Here is a 22,718-nt window from a genome sequence, read left to right on the forward strand (position 1 = left end):
TCTCGTACTGAGTGTCAAGCCCCTGTATAATCCCGCCCTCTCATTGTCCCCTGAGCTGGCCCACAGGGGCTCACATGTGCACTTCCGTCATCCTTATTCCGTGTAATTTCTTCTTCCAGTGACCTAAGTTCCAACTTTGCCGAGGTGTCTCTAACCACCCTCCCGCCCCTTTCACTCACTGTAGGCTACCTTCTTGCCTGTATCGTGTACACAGTATTTCCTGTTGCTTATTGATCGGTTTTTGAGAATGTCTCCCCAAGTGCTCTGCAAGCCCATGCAGGACTCGTATGTTTTATATCCATAGTATCTACAAAGCCAGTACCTCAAATGCCCATTGGTTATGATAGAAAGGGAAAGAGGAGTGTGTGTTGTTTACTTCTTAGCCAGCAAATCTTCCTCCCCAATCAAGAAGCTCCATAAAGCTACCTCACAGTAAACCTACCATCTGGGAATACTTCAAAAACTCCTGTGGCTGAGGTTTGTTGTTGTTGTTTTTTTTAATGCTTGCGATAGAGCGCACCACCAGGGGAAGGGCAGAGGGAGAGGGGGACAGAGGATCTGAAACAGGCTGTGCGATGACAGCAGTGAGCCTGATGGGGGGCTTGAACTCACGAACTGTTAATGACGACCGGAGCTGAAGTCAGATGCTCAACCAACTGAGCCACCCGGGTGCCCCTGTGGCTGAGCTTTTTATGCACATGCAGCCTCTTGAAGGTATAGGTAGGTGGCCCAAGGCTGTCTTGAATCTGTCCTGGTTCCTGTTTCTGTACCCTAATCCGAAGGTGGGCTCCTGCTCTCCACCACTGCCTTCTTTCAGTGACTTTGAATAGAACTCTGAAATATGCTCAGTCTTTCTACATGGTTGGGTCCAGTGTGCTGGCTTTCATATTAGCATACGCTTTCATCTTTCACAGCCCTCACTGGTTCCCGTCTTCTATAGAGTAGAAGCTGAGGTCCTGATGATGGTCTCCTAGGCCCTGCATGATCTTCCTCGTGAGCTCTCCAGCCTTCTCACCCACTCCCCTCAGTCACTCGCTCCAGGCATGCTCCCCTCTTGGCTGGTCCCCAAACATGCCAGTACACTGCTGCCTCAGGACCTTTGCACTTGCTGTGCCCACTGCCTGGGACTGTTCTTTCCCCCCCCAAATATCCACATGGTTCAGCCCTTCACCTGCTTTAGCCTTCTGCTCAAACGTCATCAGAGATGCCTTCGCGGAACGTCCAGTTTAACATCATGACTCCTGCCCCACCTTGATGTCCTTCCTGGTTCTATTTGGCATTGTGGTGCTTTTCATCCTCTGCCCTATTAAGTTACTACTTAATTTATTTTTCCTCTCTCCTCACTTGAATGGAAGCTCCATGAGGGCAGGAGTTTTGTTTTCTGTTATGTCCACAGTACTTACCCAGCACATAGTAGGTGCTTAATCAACACCTCTGAATGGATCTTCTCCCATTGAGGGCCATATTTCCCGTTGTTCCTGTTGTCGTTCCTCCAGGATGGCAGGTAACTTGTCACCCCACTGCTCGTGGCTATTCTCCTAAGCCATATGCTCAGTCATTGGGCTTTGACACTTCTCTTGGGGGCTGAGCTGGTCACTTATGACATTGTTCAGGCCAACCAAATGTATTTTCTTATTTTAAATGATTGTCCATTGTTGTGATGTATCGGTATTGTAGCCTATGGCTCTTCTGAAAAGGATTTCAGATATTTCTCTTGAGGCTTAGCTTTGTGCAAAGTTTATGACGTGCGTGGAATGGCAGTGGAGGGAGGGAACAGTTATTTTTAAAAATCTGTCACGTACAGACTGAAATCCAAGTTAGTCTTTGTGTTAGTTATGATAATAAGGTATCTGCTGAAACACATAGCCCCCAAATATCAGTGTCTTAACATGATAAAGGATTGTCTGTGCTTTGTGTCACATCCAGGTTGGCAGAGTCTCCGTGCCCTGTAGCGGAATAGAGGATGGCTGGGGAGGTTTTTAATGAGCCTGGCCCACAGGTGGAGCACATCATTCCTCCTTAGACCCCCGTTGGTCAGAACCTCATCCTGTGGCCCCACCTAGCTGCAGGGGTGGCTGGGAAGTGCATTCCAGCTGTGTGCCCAGGGACAGAAAGAAAGATTGGAGAACACTGACTGGAGTCTGTCACAGTCTTGCTTCTGCAAACATTTTCACAGGTCACTCAACTTAGGTGGGCTGTTCCCAAACTCATTTTCAAGTTTTCCTGGTATGTCGACAGAAGATGAAAGTCCATTCAGTGTGTGTTTACTCTGTGCTTATACTCTTTCAAATTTAGATCATTTGCTCTAAACTGGATTAAAGATACAAATGAATTTTTAGGATACCTTAGAAAGTGTTTCAGGTCTTCCAAGTTATATAAAATATATTGCTCTAACTTATAAATCTCTATTGAAAGTAAAATAGCAGAAGTGACCTGAGAATGAAACCCCCCAAAATTTTTTTGCGTGGAAAAAAAATCAAGCTCTACTGACTTTTGTCTTTAAAACCTACAGAAACAAATTCATGAATGGAACTTTACAGCTTCTTCCATTAGGGGAATAAGGTAAGAACGAACATAAGGAAAAATGGAATTATTGTTTTAACACAGGTGATAATGACAGTGTTTTATTACTTTAACGTTTCCACTTATTTATAATATGTGATATTTTCATTTTTAACAATCCGAAATAGACTATGAGCTCTTTTGTAACCCTTGCTCATGTGCTGCTAGTCAGGGCTTCTTGGCTTGTTGTAACACAGTAGCTTTTTGTGGTATCCATAGACTAAAACTCTCTTGTCTCAAGCTTTTCTTTAAAAATGAAGTTGTATCTCTAGAAAGAGAAAGTGTTTCTTGTTTAAGCCGTTGATGTTCAAGTGCTCAGGAAAACCCAGAAACCTAGAAATCTGTACTTCTACCAAGAAGGAGTTACTTGGTAATGACACTTGGTTGGGGTCTCCTGAGCAGAGTAACGGAGCCAAGGGAATTGTTATTAGCTGGGGGAGAGGTGGTGTAGTCCAAGGAGAGGTACGGTGCTTGCTCTTTGGACCAGGGGTGGTGACCATTTGGTGACCCTTGTGGCTGCACTCTGAGCCTCATTCTCCCAGCACAACCAAGGGTAGGAGCGGCTCTGAAGCAGATGTGAGTTCTAATCCCTCTTTCACTGTTTGACCTTGAAAAGGTCACACTAGGACTCTGTTTCTTCATAGTTTCCATTAAATTAAGGGCTCAGATTATAACTGTATGTCCTTTCTCTGATTGTAAGACCACAGGCCACTGAATGAATCCCCTGTTACCACTAGACATGGTACGATCCTATTCTAGACATATCACTGTTTAAATTAGAATGTTTTTGTCACTTTAAAGGGAGGGGAAATAATTTAAGAACAGGGTAGTGAATTTGAGCAATGCTGCTCCAAAAATAAAATTCAAAAAGTGTTGAACATTTTGAAAATCTTAGTACTCCAGAAACTAAGTGGTATAAGAACATGTACTTAAGAACCTTTTGTTTGTGCCTTCTCATGGATCTAGCTCTTGCTGCCATTCACTCATCAACAAGGATGTACAAAGGGCCTGGGGTGAGAATCAGAACCTGGAACCAAGGTGACACAAAGAACATGTGTTGCACATTCCCATTGCTACCCAACTAACCGTGGTAGTTCCTTTACAAATTGGTTTTCAAAATTTATGTATAACCTAGTTTTAATTTTTTTTAATCTCCCTGTACTATTGCTGTTTCAACTCATTATTTGTCACATAATCCCTGAACACAGGAAGAATGGCTAAAGAAGCTGTGGATCTCAGGAAGAGGTAACTTAGGGCAAGATACAGTGGCATCGTTTGAAGAGAATTTGGGCTTTTCCATAGTGCCACCTGGCTAAATGAGGGCCATTGTGTAGGCTTTGGCCCAGTGTAGGTATAGAACTTTCTAGCAGTTAAGTCCATCAGCAGATGGAGTGTGGGGATTTTCTGTCACTGGGTATGTCCAGGAAACCTGAACATCGACTAAGGCAGGCACTGTAGAGTCAGATCCCAACCTTAGATGGAAATGGACCAGATAACATTTAACGCCTTTCTTGAGCTAAGATGCCATGTTTATTTCTGTCTCCCTTGTGTGGCCACAAATACTCTGTCCTGATACTTTTCAAGTCTAGTAATTCCTTTGGTACCATAATACGTTATCTCACAAATAAGCTTCCTGTCTTTTGTGTGAAATTCTAAACTTTTGAGGACAGAGATCATATTTCTTTCCCTTTCTTGCTGCTCTGTGCTTTAGCACTGCATATATGGTAAGTTCTCGAGAATACAAACATAGGCAAGACCAGTGTCCCTGCTAGCAAAATTTTCATAGAGAAACAGAAGTCAAATTTGGGGGGTATCTGTTAAAACATTAATGAATCTTTCAAATTTGCAAAATGGAAGAAAATCTATTACTAGATTTTTCTGAAAAATTTACAAGGGTTATCATAACTTACATATGGTAAGCATTCTTATGTTTTTCCAATTTTACAGCATATCAAAGTTTGATGAACGGTGTTGTTTTCTTTATGTCCATGATAATTCTGATGACTTTCAAATCTACTTCTCCACTGAAGACCAGTGTAGTAGGTGAGTTACAGCTGATTGAGGTGTTTGCAAACTAATTATGGCAATTCACTTTTTTTTTTTTTAAGGGAGAGAAAGTGTGAGCAGGGGAGGGGCAGAGAGAGAGGCAGAGAAAACCTTAAACAGGCTGCACGCCCAGCAGGGAGCCCAATGTGGGGCTCGATCTCACAACTCTGAGATCAGGACCTGAGCCAAAATCAAGAGTTGTATGCTTAACTGACTGAGCTACCCAGGTGCCCCATGTGGCAAATCAGTTTTAAGGGTCTTTGTTGTGAAAAATATTTGCCCTTTCTGAAATTTTAACTTTAAAAAAGTTACTTTTACAGCTTCATTGAGGGAAGAATCACATACCATGCAGTGTACCCATTGAAAGTATACAATTCAGTCTTTTTTAATAAATTCCCAGTTTTGCCACCATCACCACGTTCTAATTTTAGAATATTTTCATGACCCCCAAAAGAAACCTGGTGTCCATTAACACTTACTCCCCATTTTCCCTCACCCTAACCCCCCTAACCCCAGCCTTGTGCAAAAACTAATCTACTTTCTGTCTCTGGATTTGCCTTTTCTTGACATTTCATATAAACGTAATCATATCATATGTGGTCTTTTGTGTCTCACATTTTTTACTTATTATATTCCCATGGTTCATCTATGTTGTAGCTTGTGTGGGTACTTCATTCTTCTTGTGGCTGATCATTGTTCCATTGTATGGATATATTTGATTTAACTATTCATTTGGAAGGCACTTGGGCTATTTCCTCTTGTTGGCTATTATAAATAATGCTACTGTGAACCTTAACGTGCAAGTTTTTGCATGGACCTGTGTTTTCATTTCTCTTGGAGCTAACTTACTGGGTCTTAGGTAACTCTCTAACCTTTGAGGAACTGCCAGACTGTTTTCCCACTTGACATTGTCGTCAGCAGTGTACGAAAGTTCTAGTTTCTCCACATCCTTGCTACACTTGTTATTGTCTGTCCTGTTGATTACAGCCATCCTAGTGGGCAGTAGGTAGAATCTGATTGTGGTTTTGATTTGCATTTCCCTAATGACTGATGATAGTGAGCGTCTTTTCATGAGCTTACCGGCCATTTATATATCTTCTTTGGAGAACGATCTGCTCAAATCCTTCACCCAATTAAAAGAATGTTTTAAACTTTTTATTTTGGGAAAACATTCAGAGCTATAAGAATGTTTCAGAAGGGGCACCTGGCTGGCTTAGTTGGTAGAGTATGTGACTCTTAATGTCAGGGTCGTGAGTTCAAGCCCTACATTGGATGCGGAGCCTACTTTAAAATTAAAAAAAAATTTTTTTTAATGTTTATTTGTTTTTGAGAGAGACAGAGACAGAATGCGAGTGGGTTGGGGTGGAGAGAGAGGGAGGCACAGAATCTGAAGCAGGCTAAATTTTTTTAAAATAAATTTTAAAAAAGAAAGTTTCTAATCTGGCCATTTGTAGCAACGTGGATGGAACTGGAGAGTATTATGCTAAGTGAAATAAGTCAGTCAGAGAGAAAGACAGATACCATATGTTTTCACTCATACGTGAATCCTGAGAAACTTAACAGAAGACCGGGGGGGGGGGGAGGGGGAAAAAAGTTACAGAGAGGGAAGGAGGCAAACTATAAGAGACTCTTAAATACTGAGAACAAACTGAGGGTTGATGGGGGGTGGGGGAGAGGGGAAACTGGGTGGTGGGCATTGAGGAGGGCACCTGTTGGGATGAGCACTGGGTGTTGTATGGAAACTAATTTGATAATAAAATTTCTATATATCTATATATAGAGAGATGGATCTATACATATATATGTGTGTGTATATATATACATACGTATATATACATATATATGTGTATATATATGTATAGATCTCTCTCTACATATACACGTATATATATGTATATACATATAAAAGAAAATTTCAGAGAAACAGGACAAAGAATTTCCATATGTTTCATCCAGAATTCTCCAGTGTTACTCCTTTACCACATTTGTTTTACATTCCTCTCCATATGCATATGATTTTTTTTGTTCTGAACTGCTGAGGAATAACTTGCAGACATAATGCTTCATCCCTCTCTCTACTTGAGTGCATATTTCCTAAAAACAACATTCACTTGTATAATCACAGCACAGCTATCTAATCAGGAAATTAAGATTGATATGGTTCTGTAATCTACAGACCTTATCCCCATTTTACTTACTGTCCAACTAATGTCTTTCACAGCAAAACACAAGATTTTTTCTCAGCTCCGCGCTCCAATCCACGATCATGTGACATTTAATGGTCATATCTGTGTAGCCCCTGTTTATCTTCATCATTGCTTCCTTGTTTTTCTTGACTTAATGCTTCCAAAGGGTACAGGCCATTGATCGTGTGTAGCCCTTCAGTTGGGGGTTGTTGTTTCTCACGATTACATTAGCATCATGCATTTTGGGGAGGAACCTCACAGAAGTGATGTCCTGTCCTTCTCATGCATGACATCAGGATCTGTACAGCATCTTTGTCTCATTACTGGTGATAATAACTTGGCTTACCTGGTGAAAAGTGGTGTTTGCCAGGCTTCTCCCAACTGCCCATTTTTAATGGCATTATTTGTATTTTTGTTAATGGTTTTAAGGATTCTTTACGTGTTCTGGATACAAGTCCTTTACCAGATACGTGATTTGCAAATAACTTCCCCGACCCCATTCTACGGGTGGTTTTTTCACTGTTGATGATGTTCTCTGCAGCACGGTTTTTAATTTTGATGCAGTTCAATTTATTTTTTGTCCTGTGATTTGTGTTTTTGGTGTCCTGTAAGATTTTGCCTAACCCAAGGTTTTTTATGGTGCTTCTTTTCTTCTAAGAGTTTTAGCTCTTACATTTAGGTCTCTGGTCGAGTTTGAGCTCATTCTTGTACATGGTGTAAAGTAGGGTGTCCGGCTTCATTCTTTTGCTTGTGGATATGTGCTTGATCCAGCACAGTTGTTGAAAAGACTATTCTTTCACCCACTTCACGGTCTTGGCAGGCTCAGAAAATCACTTGACCAGGGTCACCTGGGTGGCTCGGTCAGTTAAGCGTCAGACTCTTGATTTCAGCTCAGGTCATGAGCTTCCGATTCATGAGTTCCAGCCCCACATCGGGCTCTGTGCTCACAGCACGGAGCCTGCTTGGGATTCTCTCTCCTCCTTTCTCCGTCTCTCCCCTGCTTGTGTGTGTGCTTGCTTGCTCACGCTCTCTCAAAATAAATAAAAGTTTTAAAAAAAGAAAATCAATTGACCATAACCAGAAAAGTTTAGTTCTGGACTTACACTTCTATTCCATTGATCCGTATATCTGTTCTTAGGCCAGTACCACATTTTCTTTCTTGCTATAGGTTTGTAGTAAGTTAGGAAATCAGGAAATGTGAGTCCTCCCAGCTTTGTTCTTGTTTTTGATAATTACTTTGGGTATTGTGGGTGCTTGCATTTCATGTGAATTTTAGAATCAGTTTGACAATTTCTTCAAAACAGGCAGCTATGATTTTGACAGGCATTGCAATGGCTATGTAGACCAATTTGAGAAGCGTTGCCATTCTAATCGTGTCACGGTAAGCCTTCGATGCCATGAGCATGGCACATCTTTCCATTTGTTTAGGTCTGTAATTTCTTTTGACAGTTGTTTTGTAGTTTCAGTGTACACGTTTTATACTTCTTTAGTTAACCGTATACCTAAGTATTTTAGTTTTTTGATGCTATTGCAAATGGAGTTTTCTTAATTTCTTTTTCAGAGTGTTTCTTGCTAGTATATAGAAATATACTTGCTGAACTCATTTAGTGATTGTAATATTTTTATTTTTAAGATTAAAAAAAAATTTTTAATGCTTATTTATTCTGAGGGAGAGAGAGACAGAGTGCGAGCGTGGGAGGGGCAGAGAGAGGGAGACAGAGGATCCGAGGCAGGCTCCAGGCTCTGAGCCGTTGTCAGCACAGAGCCCGATGCGGGGCTCAGACTCACAAACTGCGAGATCATGACCTGAGCCGAAGTCAGACGCTTAAGCAACTGAACCACCCGGGCGCCCCTATGATTTTATTTTTTTTTAAATCTCTATACCCAGGATGGAGTTCAAACAACCCTGAGATCAAGAGTCACATGCTCTACCAAACAGAGCCAGCCAGGCACCCCAGTTCTCATACTTTTTATTGAATTTCTTAAGATTCTCTGTATACAGGATCATGTGTGCTGCAGATTGATAAAGTTCTTCCTTTCCAACCTGGATGCCTTTATTTCTTTTTCTTACCTAATTGCCCAACCAGTGCAATTGTTGAATACAAGTGGCAAGAGCAGATGTCCTGTCTTCTTCCTGAACTCAGGGGGCAAGCATCCAGTTTTTCACCAGTAAGCATGAGGCTCCTGGCGGGTGTTTCTTCTTTCCTTCCTTCCTTCCTTCCTTCCTTCCTTCCTTCCTTCCTTCCTTTTAAGTTTATTTATTTATTTTGAGAGAGTGCGCAAGAAAGAGTGAGGGGAGGGGCAGAGAGAAAGAGAGAGAATATCCCAAGCAGACTCTGTGCTGTCAGCACAGAGCCCAATGTGGGGCTTGAACCCGTGAACCATGAGACCATGACCTGAGCCAAAATCAGGAGTCAGACACTTAACCGACTGAGCCACCCAGGCACTCCATATTTACATAATATTTAAATTAGGTGTAACATACATAGAAGTGAAGTGTGTAAGGTGCACTTAGGTATATCAGCACCCTAGAAGGTGCCTCGTGCCCCTTTCCAGTCATTAACCCCCTTCCAGTGGTAACTATTTTGATTTCTGTCACCAATGGTTAGTTTTGCCTGTTCTTGACCTTCAAATAAATAGAACCATGAAGTGTTTACTCTTCCTCACTTATTTCTTTTCAAATAATATCCATTAGATTTAGCCATGATCTATGTACCATTTCATCCTTTTTATTGTTGTATAGTATTCCTTTGTGTGAATATACAGCAATCTATCTGTTCTAGTGGTGGACGTTTAGATTGTTTCTAGTTTGGTGCTATTATGAATAAAATGACCGTGACCTTTCTTGTACGTGTCTTTTGGTGAACATATACCCTGATTTCTGTTGAGTACATACCTAGAAGTTGGAGTTACTGGGATGTACGGCAGGTTTATATTCAGCTTTGGTTGATGCTTTCCAAAGCGGGTGCATCACTTCACACTTCCAGCAGCAGTGCACGAGCATTCCACGTGCTCCATACATGGACAAGAAATGGTCATGTCTTTTATATTCTAGTTATTCTGGTGAATTCGTATCCTATGTCTCCTAAGAAGTCTGACTCTTGGTTTTCCCAGCTTTCAGAGATTAGAAGAAGCAAAGGTGGGATGGGTTGCAGAAAATAACGTTTTAACGTTTTGTGGAAATTGTCTGGAAGTATACAATACCCTTCCCTATGATCGTGTGAGAAAACCATAAAAATTTTGCAAGTCAAATCTCTTGTACGTAAATAAACAACTGCACAAATGTCGGAAGTGGCTGATGTGGCCCAGCAGCATCCGTGAGAAAGACCTGGGGGTAATAGTTGATGTTAAGCTTCGTCTGTGTCAAGAGAATGATGAGTCCATCTTACACATTTCCTCCTCACCCCTCTCCTTAAGACCTTACTGTTTACAAAGAACTAGAGCGTCGACAACTTGAGAGGTGATGATCCCACTATCCTTAGCGCTGATTAGGTCACATCTGGAACACTGGTCTTAGGGCCAGACGAGGAGAGTAATGCAGGGACACCTTTGAAGAATTGCCTGCTACTGGAGTGACTGCAAAACAAATCCTGGAGGAAACATTGAGGGAACAAGGAGGAAAGATTTACAGGGATTTAGTAAATTTACGTACTTTTCTAATGGACTGTTACATAGAAAAGGGATTAATTCTAAGCAGTCTGTGGATGAGACCCACCTAAAAGGAGTCTTAGCTCAGTGAGAAGCTTAGCTTCTCATCAAGTTGTCCACGGAATAAGCAAACTTGTGAGGTAATGAGTTCTCTGTCACTGGAGATGTTCAGGCCTCAGTTGGGCAACCAGTTGGTGGGGCTTCTGCATAGAGAGGACTCAAGTATCACGTTGAGTATTTGAACTAGATTAGAAAACCATTAAAGTACTATGTCAAATCAAGGAGTAGATTGATTATTCCATGAAATTGTACAAACTTGCTTTATGTAACCACAGTTTAATGTAATAAGGCTAAGTTAAAGCTATGGAGCATGAGTGATGATAATTAGCATCTTTGTGACATTTGCTGTTCTAGGTTTTGCGCTTTGGTCAAAGAGATGATAAGCAACACAATGGGTAGTACAGTGGAGCTGGAGGGGGAAACTGATGGGGACACCTTAGAGGTGAGTCATAGAAGACCTAGAACATGGAAAAAAATATTTATTGTGTCTTTGATGCTGAAAGAAAACATCCCATTTTTTGTGAGAATCCTTCCTATTTAAAAATACTCTCGAATGAATGAGCTAGCTATCACTATCTGTGACTTTCAGAGATTAAGTTGAATATGTCTGTAGAAGAACCTCATTACTTCGGGATCTTCTCAGCCAGAATATTTAAGAAAAATTTGGCATGGACTAAAGTAAAATTTTATTTTGTGTACAACATATGGATAGGGTTTTCTCTGCTGATTAATAATGTTTGTGAGACTACAAGAGAAATAGTTGGTCAGCTCATTGTACCCATTCATCTACGGGTGGGCATGGGGTTGTGTCCATATCTTGGCTACTGTAAATACTGCAGTAAACATAGGTGTGCATGTATCTCTTTGAATTGGTGTCATTTTCTTTGGGTAAATACCCAGCATTGGAATTGCTGGATCATGTGGTAGTTATATTTTTAACTTTTTTTTTTTTTAGTTTATTTATTTTGAGAGAGAGCAAGAGAACGCACAAGCAGAGGAGGGGCAGAGAGAAGGAGAGACAGAATGCCAAGGAGTCTGCACGCCATCAGTGCAGAGCCCGATGCGGGCCTCAGGTTCACGAACCACGAGATCATGACCTGAGCCAAGATCAAGAGTCAGATGCTTAATCAAGTGAGCCACCCAGGCACCCCTGTTTTTTGAGGAGCCTCCATACTGTTTTCCACAGTATCTGCACCAGTTTGCCTTCCCAACAGTGTACAAGGGTTCCTTTTTTTCCACATCCTCGCCAACACTTATTTCTTATCTTTTTGATAATTGCCAGTCTGACAGGTGTGAGAACCCTGAGCTCTTTTGGGCAACACAGCTCTCCTCCACGGTTACTACAGTGTTAGACGTGTGTTTAAATATTGCACAATTACTCAGGTTGGCCACTAATTGAGGTCCTCCCATTGATGACAATTTAATGCTATTTTACTATCAAGTTAGTTTGAAATTCATTCTTTGAGGTTTCTTTCAGAAAATATCAAAAGGATTCATTTTAATCATTGACTCACGTACTTGAATTCTTAGTTTAGAATCAAAGTTTGTTGTGGAAATGAACTAAGAGATGCACTTTGAAGGTAACAGATGTGGGGGCCGAAAACGGTGTGAGAGAAAAGGCTTTTGTGGAGCATGCTGATGTCTGGTTAAATCAGACATGATGGGAACTTGTTAGTGATCCTAACTGTCATGAGCATCTTTCAAAGTGTGTGTGGAAGGAACCCACACACGTTCTGTGCGCTTCTGTAAGTACGCACAGCAGATCACAAAAAAAGAACAAGTATGGCTCAGCCTAGAGATATGTTGGTTTTAATCATCGAAAAGGACCAACTAGAATGCAGCTGCACAACACCTTTCGATAATGAGATTGGGGGGACAAAACTACAGTGGCGGTTATAGGCAGAATGTGTGCGATGTGTGTGGTGCTAGGTCTGTTCTTCTAAAAGGCGGAAGGCCCTGCTTATGTGCTTTGTATTAAGACAATTTTAATTTTTATCGACCTTCAGTTCTTCTCTGGGCTACAGAAAAGGATCGGTTTCCTGAGAAGGTAATGAGGGATCATGCAGGAGGGCACCTCTTTGGGGCTCTTGGCATGCTTAGAAGCCTTTTTAAATTGCAGCATTAAAGTGGGCAGAATCTCCCAACACTGAGCCCATGAAGTTACCTATGACTCGTAGTTTTGAATTTCTTGGATTCCATTTCATAAAATCATGTTGTTAATATATGAGTAACTGAGTATGACCCTTTTAAAGTCATTACGTATTGAAAATAGCATAACCTAAGGAATGTGACCTGCCCGGGACTCAGATAACATTATTTATAAATAAAAACTTGCAGGACAATGTTGAGGTTTTTATGGGGCTCCACCATAAGTTGTGTGTTTTTTGATCCTGTTGCTTTGCCTTCTTCAGTATGAGTATGACCACAATGCCAACGGCGATAGGGTCGTGCTGGGGAAGGGCACGTACGGGATCGTGTATGCCGGAAGAGACCTGAGCAACCAAGTGCGAATAGCCATCAAGGAAATCCCAGAGAGAGACAGCAGGCAAGTCGGGGAGGGCCATCCTTGTTGTCAGTTGCCACCTTCACACCCAAACCCTGTGCCCATCAGTGCTGGTGCGGGGGACTGAAGAACGAAGTCATTATGTCATCAAAAAATTGAACATTCTCTTGCGGTAATGGTGATTTGTTGTTGTTCTTTGCGTATCGTAAGTGGCTGGAGAAGACGGAATAACTTTACTTGAAGGCATGTGGAATGCCAAGAGTCCTATCCTAAAAGAAAACTTTTTTATTTCCACTCATCAACTAGGTCTGAAATTTTACATTTTTGCATAGCTAGACATTGGCAAATTTTTTTAAATGTGGCTCTGCTTTAATTCACATTGTCATAATTGTAAATGGCTATCATTTTTTTTTAAAGCTTATTTCTGAGACAGAGAGAGACAGAGCATGAGCGGGGGAGGGGCAGAGACAGAGGGAGACACAGAATCTGAAGCAGGCTCCAGGCTCTGAGCCATCAGCCCTGAGCCCGACGCGGGGCTCGAACTCACAGACCGTGAGATCATGACCTGACCTGAAGTCAGTTGCTCAACTGCCTGAGCCACCCAGGTGCCCTGTAAGTGGCTATTATTTATTCAAATGTATCATTACAGAAAATTAAGCGTGGCAAAAAGAAAATTAGCTTTTTGCAGTACAGGCTCTTTTTAATACCCTGCCCTTGAATCTCACCCTCAAAGATTTTGGGTATTTTTTTTTAAACCACCACAACTACTAACTTATTTCTTCAACATTGTTTTGAGTCTAATTAAATATTTATGCCTTTTTAAATTCACACCCCACCCCCCCCCCCCACCAATTCTAAACAAGAACGTGGCATCATTGACTGTCGAGTGTTTTTGTAGAGAAGCTTCATACACAACAATGGCCACTACGTAAGTGTGGTCACATGACATCTGCATGTTGCTTTCAGTGCTGGACACTGAGGGACACGTGCAAATATCCTTCCGTCCTGGTGGTCACTGAATCATTAGTTATAAGTGCTTTCTAGCAGCCATAAGACCTTTCATTGTCCCTTTGTTCATTTATTCACACATTCATTCATCTGTCCCTTCATTCGTAATGGGATTGCGTGTTCTCCTGTTTGAGTTAAAAGGCCGGTCCTGAAATGAACTCCTCTAGCTGCTTCTAAGGCCGAGGAAGATTAAATGACTTTTCCCAGCATGTGAGGAGTCAAGACTAGGATCTACACTCTGGAATTCCTTGTCCAGTACTGTCTCTTAGGGTCATGCTGGATAAGGTACCGCAGTTGTATCGCGGGGAAATTGCTGGCATGTACCACCTCCTTTGGTCGCAGCACTTAAGCTTTTCATTGCCGAGAGCTTTTCCTGGGATTTTAGAGCTAGAAAGGATCTTAGACACTGTTTTTGTCCCATTCCCTAAATTTAGAGCTGAACTTAGGCTGTCAACCCTTGCCTGGGGGTAAGAGCAACAAGTGCCATCATAGAGGGGCACGCAGAATGTTTGTAGGACAGGAGAGGAACTAATTACTTTTCCTGGGTGAGTTGTGGTCTTTGAGGGATGAGTAGGAGCTCGTCTGACAGAAAAGAGGAAGCCCAAAGCGTCCTCTGCTGCGGGAAGAACAGAGCTGTTCAAGCACAGAGTGTATTCGGAGAACAACAGATTACCTGTTGTGACTTGAATGTAGGATGGGGGTGGAGGGCTCTTGAGATGAGGCAAAAATTTTAAAAGATGTAGTTTGACTGGAGTTTGAACTCCTCGTGTGCCATGTTAAGCAATATGGTCTTTATGTGGATTTCATGAGGAGAAGTGATAGGATGAGGTATGCAGTTTAGGAAGAGAAAATACGGTGACCAGAGGTTGAATATACTAAAGAAGCCAGACACTGGGTTAGGAGGTCTATAGTGTAAAGTGAGTGTGTGGAATGAGACTCGAGGGCAGCTGAGGAGAGAACCTTCTGGAACGCTACCACTCTTCATGAGAGACAGAGGAAGAGGACCTGCTCAGAGAGGCAAAGGGTAGTTGGAGAGTGTAGACCTAACCATAGCAGCCATTCATCGAGTACCCACCGTACACCAGGCGCCATCGGATGCCTGAGAGACGTGACACCGCTTTGGCCTTGAGCGGCCCTGTGTGGCTAGTATTCTTACGGGAAGCCGGGGACTCTCACGGGAGCCAAGGGAGAGAACATTTGCAGAAAGAAGGAACGGCCAGGAGCAAGACAGGGACTGGCACAGTGCCGTGTGGGCCCCAGGCCGCAGGGATCTGGCAGGTGATGCTGGCTTTGTTTTTCTTCCTAGGTACTCGCAGCCCCTGCATGAGGAGATAGCTCTGCATAAGTACCTCAAGCACCGCAATATCGTTCAGTACCTGGGCTCTGTCTCCGAGGATGGCTACATTAAGATATTTATGGAGCAGGTGCCTGGGGGTGAGTAGTCACTAGGATTCTGGTCTCGTGCTCTGAAATTCATTGATGAAAATATAATAGGAACATCATTACCCATCTTGCCACTTAAAAAGTGGCAGACCTGTCGTTTAGATGTGGCGGAACATTTGTTTCTCAGAGGAGTCGGATACAAACTTTTCGATGTCGCATAGTCTATTGCTGGCTTCATTCAATCATCAAATATTCATTGAGGATCTACTGAGTGCCAGCTGCTGGGCTGAGCGCTGGAGACAGATGAATTAAAGCATAGTCTCCAGCCTTGAAGCTTTCGGTCTGGGAGTTTAAAGATGGCTTGGAGAAGAGGGGACAGAGGTCTTAAAAATGACACTGCAAAATAACATGTTTACTGTGAAATCAAACACCAGTGCTTTCTCCACAAAATCCCCCGTATGCAGGCAGTATTGTGTGGGGGAAGAGTTCCTCTGATCTGGAGCCCGGAGTGTCTAGTTTGAATTGGTCCCTCCATCTGCAGGCTGTGTGACTTCAGGCAAATTCTTCACCTCTGTGCCCCCCCCCACCTCGGTTTCCTCATTAAATAAATGAACTGTAAGGTCGGAGTAATAGGGGCGCCTGGGTGGCTTAGTTGGTTAAACGTCCAACTTCAGCTCAGGTCATGATCTTGTGGTTCTTGGGTTCGAACCCCATGTCAGGCTCTGTGCTCAAAGTGTGGAGCCTGCTTGGGATTCTTCTCCTCTCCCTCTCCTCTCTCTCTCTTTCAAAAATAAATAAAAGTTAAAAAAATACCCTGCATTTAAAAAATAAAGTAAAATTGAAGTAATAATAGTTACCATAATGATTGGAGTAGTACTAATTATTGGAACAATAGTGACCCTAGCTCAGTGGGTTGTTGGATGGATTAAATAAGATAGTGTATGTAAAGCTTTTAAAATGGTGCCTGGCAGAGAGCAAGAGCTCATTAAGTGTTCATTTAAAAAAGTAATAATAAAATTGGGGCACCTGGGTGGCTCAGTCAGTTGAGCATCTGACCCTTGATTTCAGCTCAGGTCATGTTCCCAGGGTCATGGGATTGAGCCCCATGTCAGGCTTTGTGCTCTGAGCGTAGAGCCTGCTTGAGATATTCTCTCTCTCTCTCTCTCTCTCTCTCTCTCTCTCTCTCTCTTTCTCTCTTTCTCTTTCTCTCTCTCTCTCTCCTTCCCTCCCTCTTCCCCTCCGCCTCCCCCTTTGCCCCTCTCCCCCATTTGCATGCTCTCTCTTGCTCTCTAAAATAAAAAAATAAAAAACAAAATAAATAATGATAATTATGATCTGAATACAAACACTAAAACTTCAGTTAGAAATCTGTATTCATTCATCTAACCAACAGTTATTAAAAGCCTACTATTCTCTTAAGAGCTTAAATGTGTATCTAGCCAGGAAGTGGGCTAGATTTTGAAGGTTACAATAAAGATAAAATGGTTTGTTCTTCCCTCCAGTTGCTCATAGTCTAGCAGAAAATATATCATTGCTGTTCACATTATTTGATATTCCAAGGGCGAGGTTTAAGGATGGCAGAATTGTAGATAGATGTGCACAAACCCTTTTACATGTGGAGAAACTGAGGCAGGTGGCAAGGTTCCTGTAGCACTGTGGAATGTGTCAAGCTGAGGCTGGCTGCTGCCTGAGGGCCTGCAATGATAACCTCTGAACCAGATGCTTAGAATTGTTTTCTTTGGGCCCAAAGGTTCAATGTTTAGTATAACTGAGTCAGGGGCTGGGGGGATGGTAAGATAGTCCTGCCCCTGTGACCTGGCCCCGAGGGCTTCTCCCAGTGGAGATGGACAGACCCCGGCTTCTCTGATCCCAGTCCCTGTCTCCCTGAATGGCCCCTCATTCTGGTCCTGTCCACCTGATTTCCCGGCAAGGTATATACAGTGTGGCTTTGACCCAGGCTGAACAGCCGAGACATTCGTGCAGGATCTCCAGCGGGGGGCTGGTCCTCTCAAGTCCAGAGTGCTTGTTGCACTCTCCTCCTGACTCCGTGAAGCTTAACAGAGCTCTACCCAAAGGGAGCCCCGCTGAATTTTGGAGGTCACAAGGGGTTCCCGTTCACCCTCCATCTCTGGTCCCTTCTCTGGCTGCGCTGCTTGCACATCTGGAAAACAGGCAACAGAGGGAGGAAAGACGCTGCACTTGGCCGGGATGCAGCCATGTTGGTATGATTGCTTGTGTGAGGTTAGAAGCATCACCTCGCTGGGGCACTGGGGTGGCTCAGACGGTTAAGCGTCCAACTCTTGATTTCCACTCATGTCGTGATCTCACGGTTCGTGCGTTCAAGCCCCACGTCAGCTCTGCACTGACAGCATGGAGCCTGCTTGGGCTTCACTCTCCCCTCCCCCGTCCCTCCCCCACTCTGTCTCTCAAAATAAATAAACATTTTAAAAAATACATCACCTCGCTTTATTTCCCTGACTCTTGTGATTGAATCTTCATCAACCTGATGAGTTTTCTGCTGTGTCCATTTCCAGGAAGCCTTTCTGCTCTTTTGCGATCAAAATGGGGGCCAATGAAGGAGCCCACCATCAAGTTTTACACCAAGCAGATCCTGGAAGGCCTTAAGTATCTCCACGAAAACCAGATTGTGCACAGAGACATCAAGGTGCTTGCTCATCTGAGGCAACGAGGTTTCATTTGTGCGTTTCGGACCACATGAGCTGCTGGCTGGCAGTCTGCAAACTGACCAGCTCAGAGAAGGGGAGGAATGGAGCGTGACGGCCCTCAGAGTGCCGAGTCGAGTCTTGCTACATACTTGTGACTGTTTCTTCAGGTACAAATCTTGTTTCATGTTAGCTTGTTTAAATCTGCCTTTCAGCATTTGGTGGTTTTTCTTTTCTGAAGGGTGACAACGTTCTGGTGAATACCTACAGTGGAGTGGTGAAAATCTCTGATTTTGGAACCTCCAAGCGTCTTGCAGGAGTGAATCCGTGCACCGAGACTTTTGCTGGTAAGCAGGACAGGGCTTGGTGTGGGTGGCCGTCCCGGAGTTAGGTTTACCGCGCACATCTGCGCGGCAGTTGGCAGTTGCAGTGGACGGCGTCTTGTCCCCAACTTCAGGTGGTGTGAACTTGGTCACAGTGGTGCACTGAGCCAGCTACCTGTGACAGCACTATTGCCACAACTGTCTTGTCTTCACAGGTTGGGTAGGTGTGGTGCTCTGCTGAGGTTTTCTGAGGGTTTCTGACCGCTCAGGAAAGTAGCAGCATCTCTTCTAAGTTAATGTCATGGGTAATTCTGAATCCCGCTAGCTGTCAAGCCACTTGTTGGGGTGTTTTACTGGTCTGTCCTAAAAATAGCCTGTTCTAGTTCACGAGTTCTGGTGCCTTGTGCTTTGATGGGGTTATGTTTCCAAGGGAAGCTAATTGTTCTGGGGAATATGGTCTTGTAAGTGGGTTCGAGGAATTGGATTTTCTTCTTCGTGTGTCAGTGATGGAATTATGTAAGTGTTTAGAGGGACTGGATTCCGAGAGTGGTATAAAATTACCAGCTAGCTTTCCAATTATAAGACCAGAAAGTTGAATGAGGTTCAAAAGCTACCTGTGGCTTTTTGAAATTCCTGCTTAAAAGGAATTGATCCCTGGAAAGAAATACTGATTTTGAATAAGGAAAGGTTTATGGTCCCCTAAGGTATAATAAAAGGGTCACAAAGGTCTTGCTTGATGGAATTAAGAAACAGTGCTTAGATTATTATGGCTCTGAATAAAGCTATAAAAGAAGCATGACCGTCCTCTGTCCTGGAGCACTAAGCTGTAGTGTGGACAGATTTGGCCTTGGTCTTAATGAATGTCTCGGCTCTGCTCCAACAAGAGGGTTTTCTGTGTTGATCGCTAGACGCCCACAGTGGAGGCACATTCCCTGTCTAAAGAGAACTTTTATGTGTCAGAAATGGCATCGCGCTTGTAACACCAGAGGAGATATACACACCTAAAGATGGGAAAATATTACACCAAGGACTCCACCAGAATCTCACAAAGAAAGAATGTGTTGAACTTTCATTTTTTGTTTCTGATAGAAATATACACGTGTCATCATGTATATGTGAGTATGGATGTATATATGACTGGCACATTTTTTTATTACGCTAATTGAAAATGACTTCTTTCCTCCTCTTTGGAAGTCACCAATTAGCTTGGCAATATGTAGCAAGAGGGTCTCTGATATAACAAGGAGTTATTTCAAAACATAAAACCCCTGACAATTTATCTCGTAATTAGCATCCCCAAGGAGAAAAAAAATTCACAAAGAAAACGCATGTATAATTCATCATTGCATATCACATTTTCCCAAGTAATTGGCTTGAGGAGGCATGAATTTTGCATTGCAAAACAATGCAGGGGTGTTTGGGGGATAATAAAGAAGGGGTCTCATTTTGGGTAGGAAATTCCCCTGCATATCATTACTCTTTGCAACACAGAGTGGTTCTGTAAAGAAGTCTCGGCTGGTTGGTGCAGAGCCCTGCTTGGATGCCTGAGGTTATGGTGGGGCTTTTCCATGCAAATGCCCAGAGGCTGTCGGAGCCTGGAAGGAGAGTGAGAGGTTTAGGCAACTTCTGGCACCGAAGCCTCCCCCTCCCGTGTTCTTCTCAAGGGTTTTCACTATAGGTATAAACCAGCTAGAACAGGAGGAAGGGCTGTTATGACCCAACCGACTGAGCCACCCAGGCGCCCCCACATTTTGGCTATTGTGAATAATTTTGCTACGAACAGTCACAAGCCTTTGTGTAGACATAAGTTTTCATTCATCTTGGGTATATGCCTAGGAGTGGATCTTGGGAAAGGAACTCTGGTCTGTGGTTGTGAACATCTTTGGTTCAAATTCTGGCTCAACCGTTTGCTAGCTGTGTAACTTGAGGCATGTTACTTAACGTCTCTGTGCCATAGTTTCTTCAGAAGTAAAATGGAACTGTTCATAGTACCTAGATCGGAGGGTTTTTACGAGGATTAAATGAGTTAATATTGGTGAAGTGCTTTGACCCGGTACCTGACTCACAGCAAGTGCAGGTGAAGTATTTGTTAAATAAATAAATAAAATAAATACTAATTTGCACTTAGAAGATCCCAGGTTATCAGAACTGGCAGGAGTCTTTCAGAGAATCAAGTTTCTGTGGGTAACAAACATGTTGAACCTGTCAGACTCACAGGGTGTAATCATAAAAGTCACCCCCTCTTTGTCTCCCACTGCCCTCTATGCCCTGCCCACGGTGGTAGTCCTTTCCTGAGACTTTGCCAGCCACCCTCAGGCAACTGAGAGAAAGTCTTAATGGAGCTTCAAGAAGCAAACAGTCTGAATTGGGTAATTAAAAGGGGCCACACTGGGGCTCCTGGGTGACTCAGTCGGTTGAGCATCTGGCTTCGGCTCAGGTCATGATCTTGCAGTCCGTGAGTTCGAGCCCCGTGTCGGGCTCAGTGCTGACAGCTCAGAGCCTAGAGTCTGCTTTGGATTCTGTGTCTCCCTCTCTCTCTGTCCCTCTCCTGCTCGTGCTCACACACTCGCTCACGCTCTCTCTCAAAAATAAGTAAACGTTAAAAAAAATTTTTTAAGGGGCCACACTGATGTACTCATCAACACTCTGGTCCTCATTCCAGGGATAGCGACCTAACCCTGTCCCTGCAGATCTGGTGGCAGGCGGCACGCAATCTCGAATCTCGTCCTTTCTCACCTACCCCCCCCCCACCTCCTTTTCTGCTCCCCAGCTGCAGGAAGGGGAGGAGAGGGGCACAGAAAGTGGTCACTTGACTGGTGCTGTTCTAAGCTGGATTTGTGTGCTCTGGGACTGGCTAATGGTTATTGTCAACGCTTTCCTGCCAGATCCTTTGTAAGTCCCACGTCGTGGGCAGAGACCTGTCCTTTAGTTGACTGCTTCCTGCCCCCCGCCCCTCTTTTACCCCTCACATTGTACACACTCCTCCGTGTTTTTCTCTTGAGGGATCCAGGCCATAGGAAATGGTCTTTGAGCAGGATTCCTCTAACAGAGACCCTAAAGCGGTATTTCTTTCTTTTCTTTTTAATTTTTTTTAATGTTACTTATTTTTGAGAGAGAGAGGGAGGGAGGGAGATATAGTGTGAGCGGGGGAGGGGCAGAGAGAGGGGGAGACACAGAATCTGAAGCAGGCTTCAGGCTCTGAGCTGTCAGCACAGAGCCCGATGTGGGGCTTGAACCCACAAACTGTGAGATCATGACCTGAGCCGGTCAGACACCCAACAGACTGAGCCACCCAGGTGCCCCTAAAGCAGTATTTCTACACTGGGTCCCACATCTGGCATCCAGGGTTCATGCATCTTTCACCCACTGTTAAGAGGGCATGGCCGTATCCTCGGACGCTATGGGCCGCTCCCCTGGGAACCAGTCCTGTGTGCAGCTTACCAGCGGGGGACATGTACATGTGGAGCTCTGCATGGGCCCAACGAGGAGTCCTCATCTTTGGGTTAAAACAAAGTGGTGTCCCCTCCTACCAGGCCCGTCCTTGGCCAGGGCAACCAGGGTGGTACAGGAGGCATCTTGTTTCTCTTTCCGGTACTTCATTAATATGAAACTTGGAAACTTTGGGCTCTAACAGTGTTTTCCAGGGCCTGTAGAAAACGCTTATGCGTGTGCCCTCCTTTGGAGTGTGACAGTTCTGAGTGCTTGTTGAATTGCCTGAGTCGCCATTTTGGGCACAGCCTTTCCTCGGCTCCTGTAATGAGAGGGCAGACCTCCCGGCACAGCAGTGTCTAAAGAAGTCACTCACAACATCCCCCACCTCTAGTCTCTCCTCTCTCGATCTTTTTAATCCCTTGATCTGGGTGGCAGGACCCTGGGCTAGAGGCCTGCGAGGTGTGTGACCACTTCTGTCGGACCCCCTTTGAAACGTGCGCCTGTCGTCTGTGTCTCACCCCTTGCCTTGGTGTCTGGCTTTTATCTTGGCGCCTTGATCAAAACTTCTCAATTATTGTCCTATGCCATGCGTTTTTGTCGCTGGTGATTTGAAAATCCTGCTTGGGCAGTTCTCCGGGAGCCCCCACAATTTCATGTCCCCGGTGGTCTGGGTCCATGCCTGTGGGTCTCCTGTCCCCTTGTTCTGAACTCTGTACCCCCGATCACATGACCTGTGTGTGGGCACATCTTGGGGGACGTGCAGTTTTGAAAGGCTAGGATACCCTTAAGAGAGCCAGATTGAAGGCAAGCAAGTTTCCCAGGATTTCCACATTATTCAGATGCCCCCCCTACCCCCGCCGCTGGCATCTTTACTTGATTTCTCGACAGAAGCCGATTTGGTGCA

At 43.9% G+C, this 22,718-nt stretch overlaps 1 protein-coding gene across 3 annotated transcripts in view; it reads left to right on the forward strand.

The window, feature by feature from the left end:
- The window catches only part of MAP3K15 (mitogen-activated protein kinase kinase kinase 15), a 124,558-nt gene that overhangs the window by 83,989 nt on the left and 17,851 nt on the right, over positions 1 to 22,718 (forward strand). For all 3 annotated transcript variants that reach the window (XM_081792443.1, XM_081792442.1, XM_081792444.1), the window contains exons 12-18: positions 2,513 to 2,562; positions 4,510 to 4,605; positions 10,857 to 10,944; positions 12,914 to 13,047; positions 15,320 to 15,447; positions 17,931 to 18,061; positions 18,301 to 18,406. In XM_081792443.1, the coding sequence (XP_081648569.1) occupies positions 2,513 to 2,562; positions 4,510 to 4,605; positions 10,857 to 10,944; positions 12,914 to 13,047; positions 15,320 to 15,447; positions 17,931 to 18,061; positions 18,301 to 18,406 (733 nt within the window). The remainder of the gene's footprint in view (positions 1 to 2,512; positions 2,563 to 4,509; positions 4,606 to 10,856; positions 10,945 to 12,913; positions 13,048 to 15,319; positions 15,448 to 17,930; positions 18,062 to 18,300; positions 18,407 to 22,718) is intronic.

Source organism: Panthera onca, chromosome X (assembly GCF_046562875.1).
Source record: "Panthera onca isolate mPanOnc1 chromosome X, mPanOnc1 haplotype 2, whole genome shotgun sequence".
In the NCBI taxonomy this organism is placed as follows: domain Eukaryota; kingdom Metazoa; phylum Chordata; class Mammalia; order Carnivora; family Felidae; genus Panthera; species Panthera onca.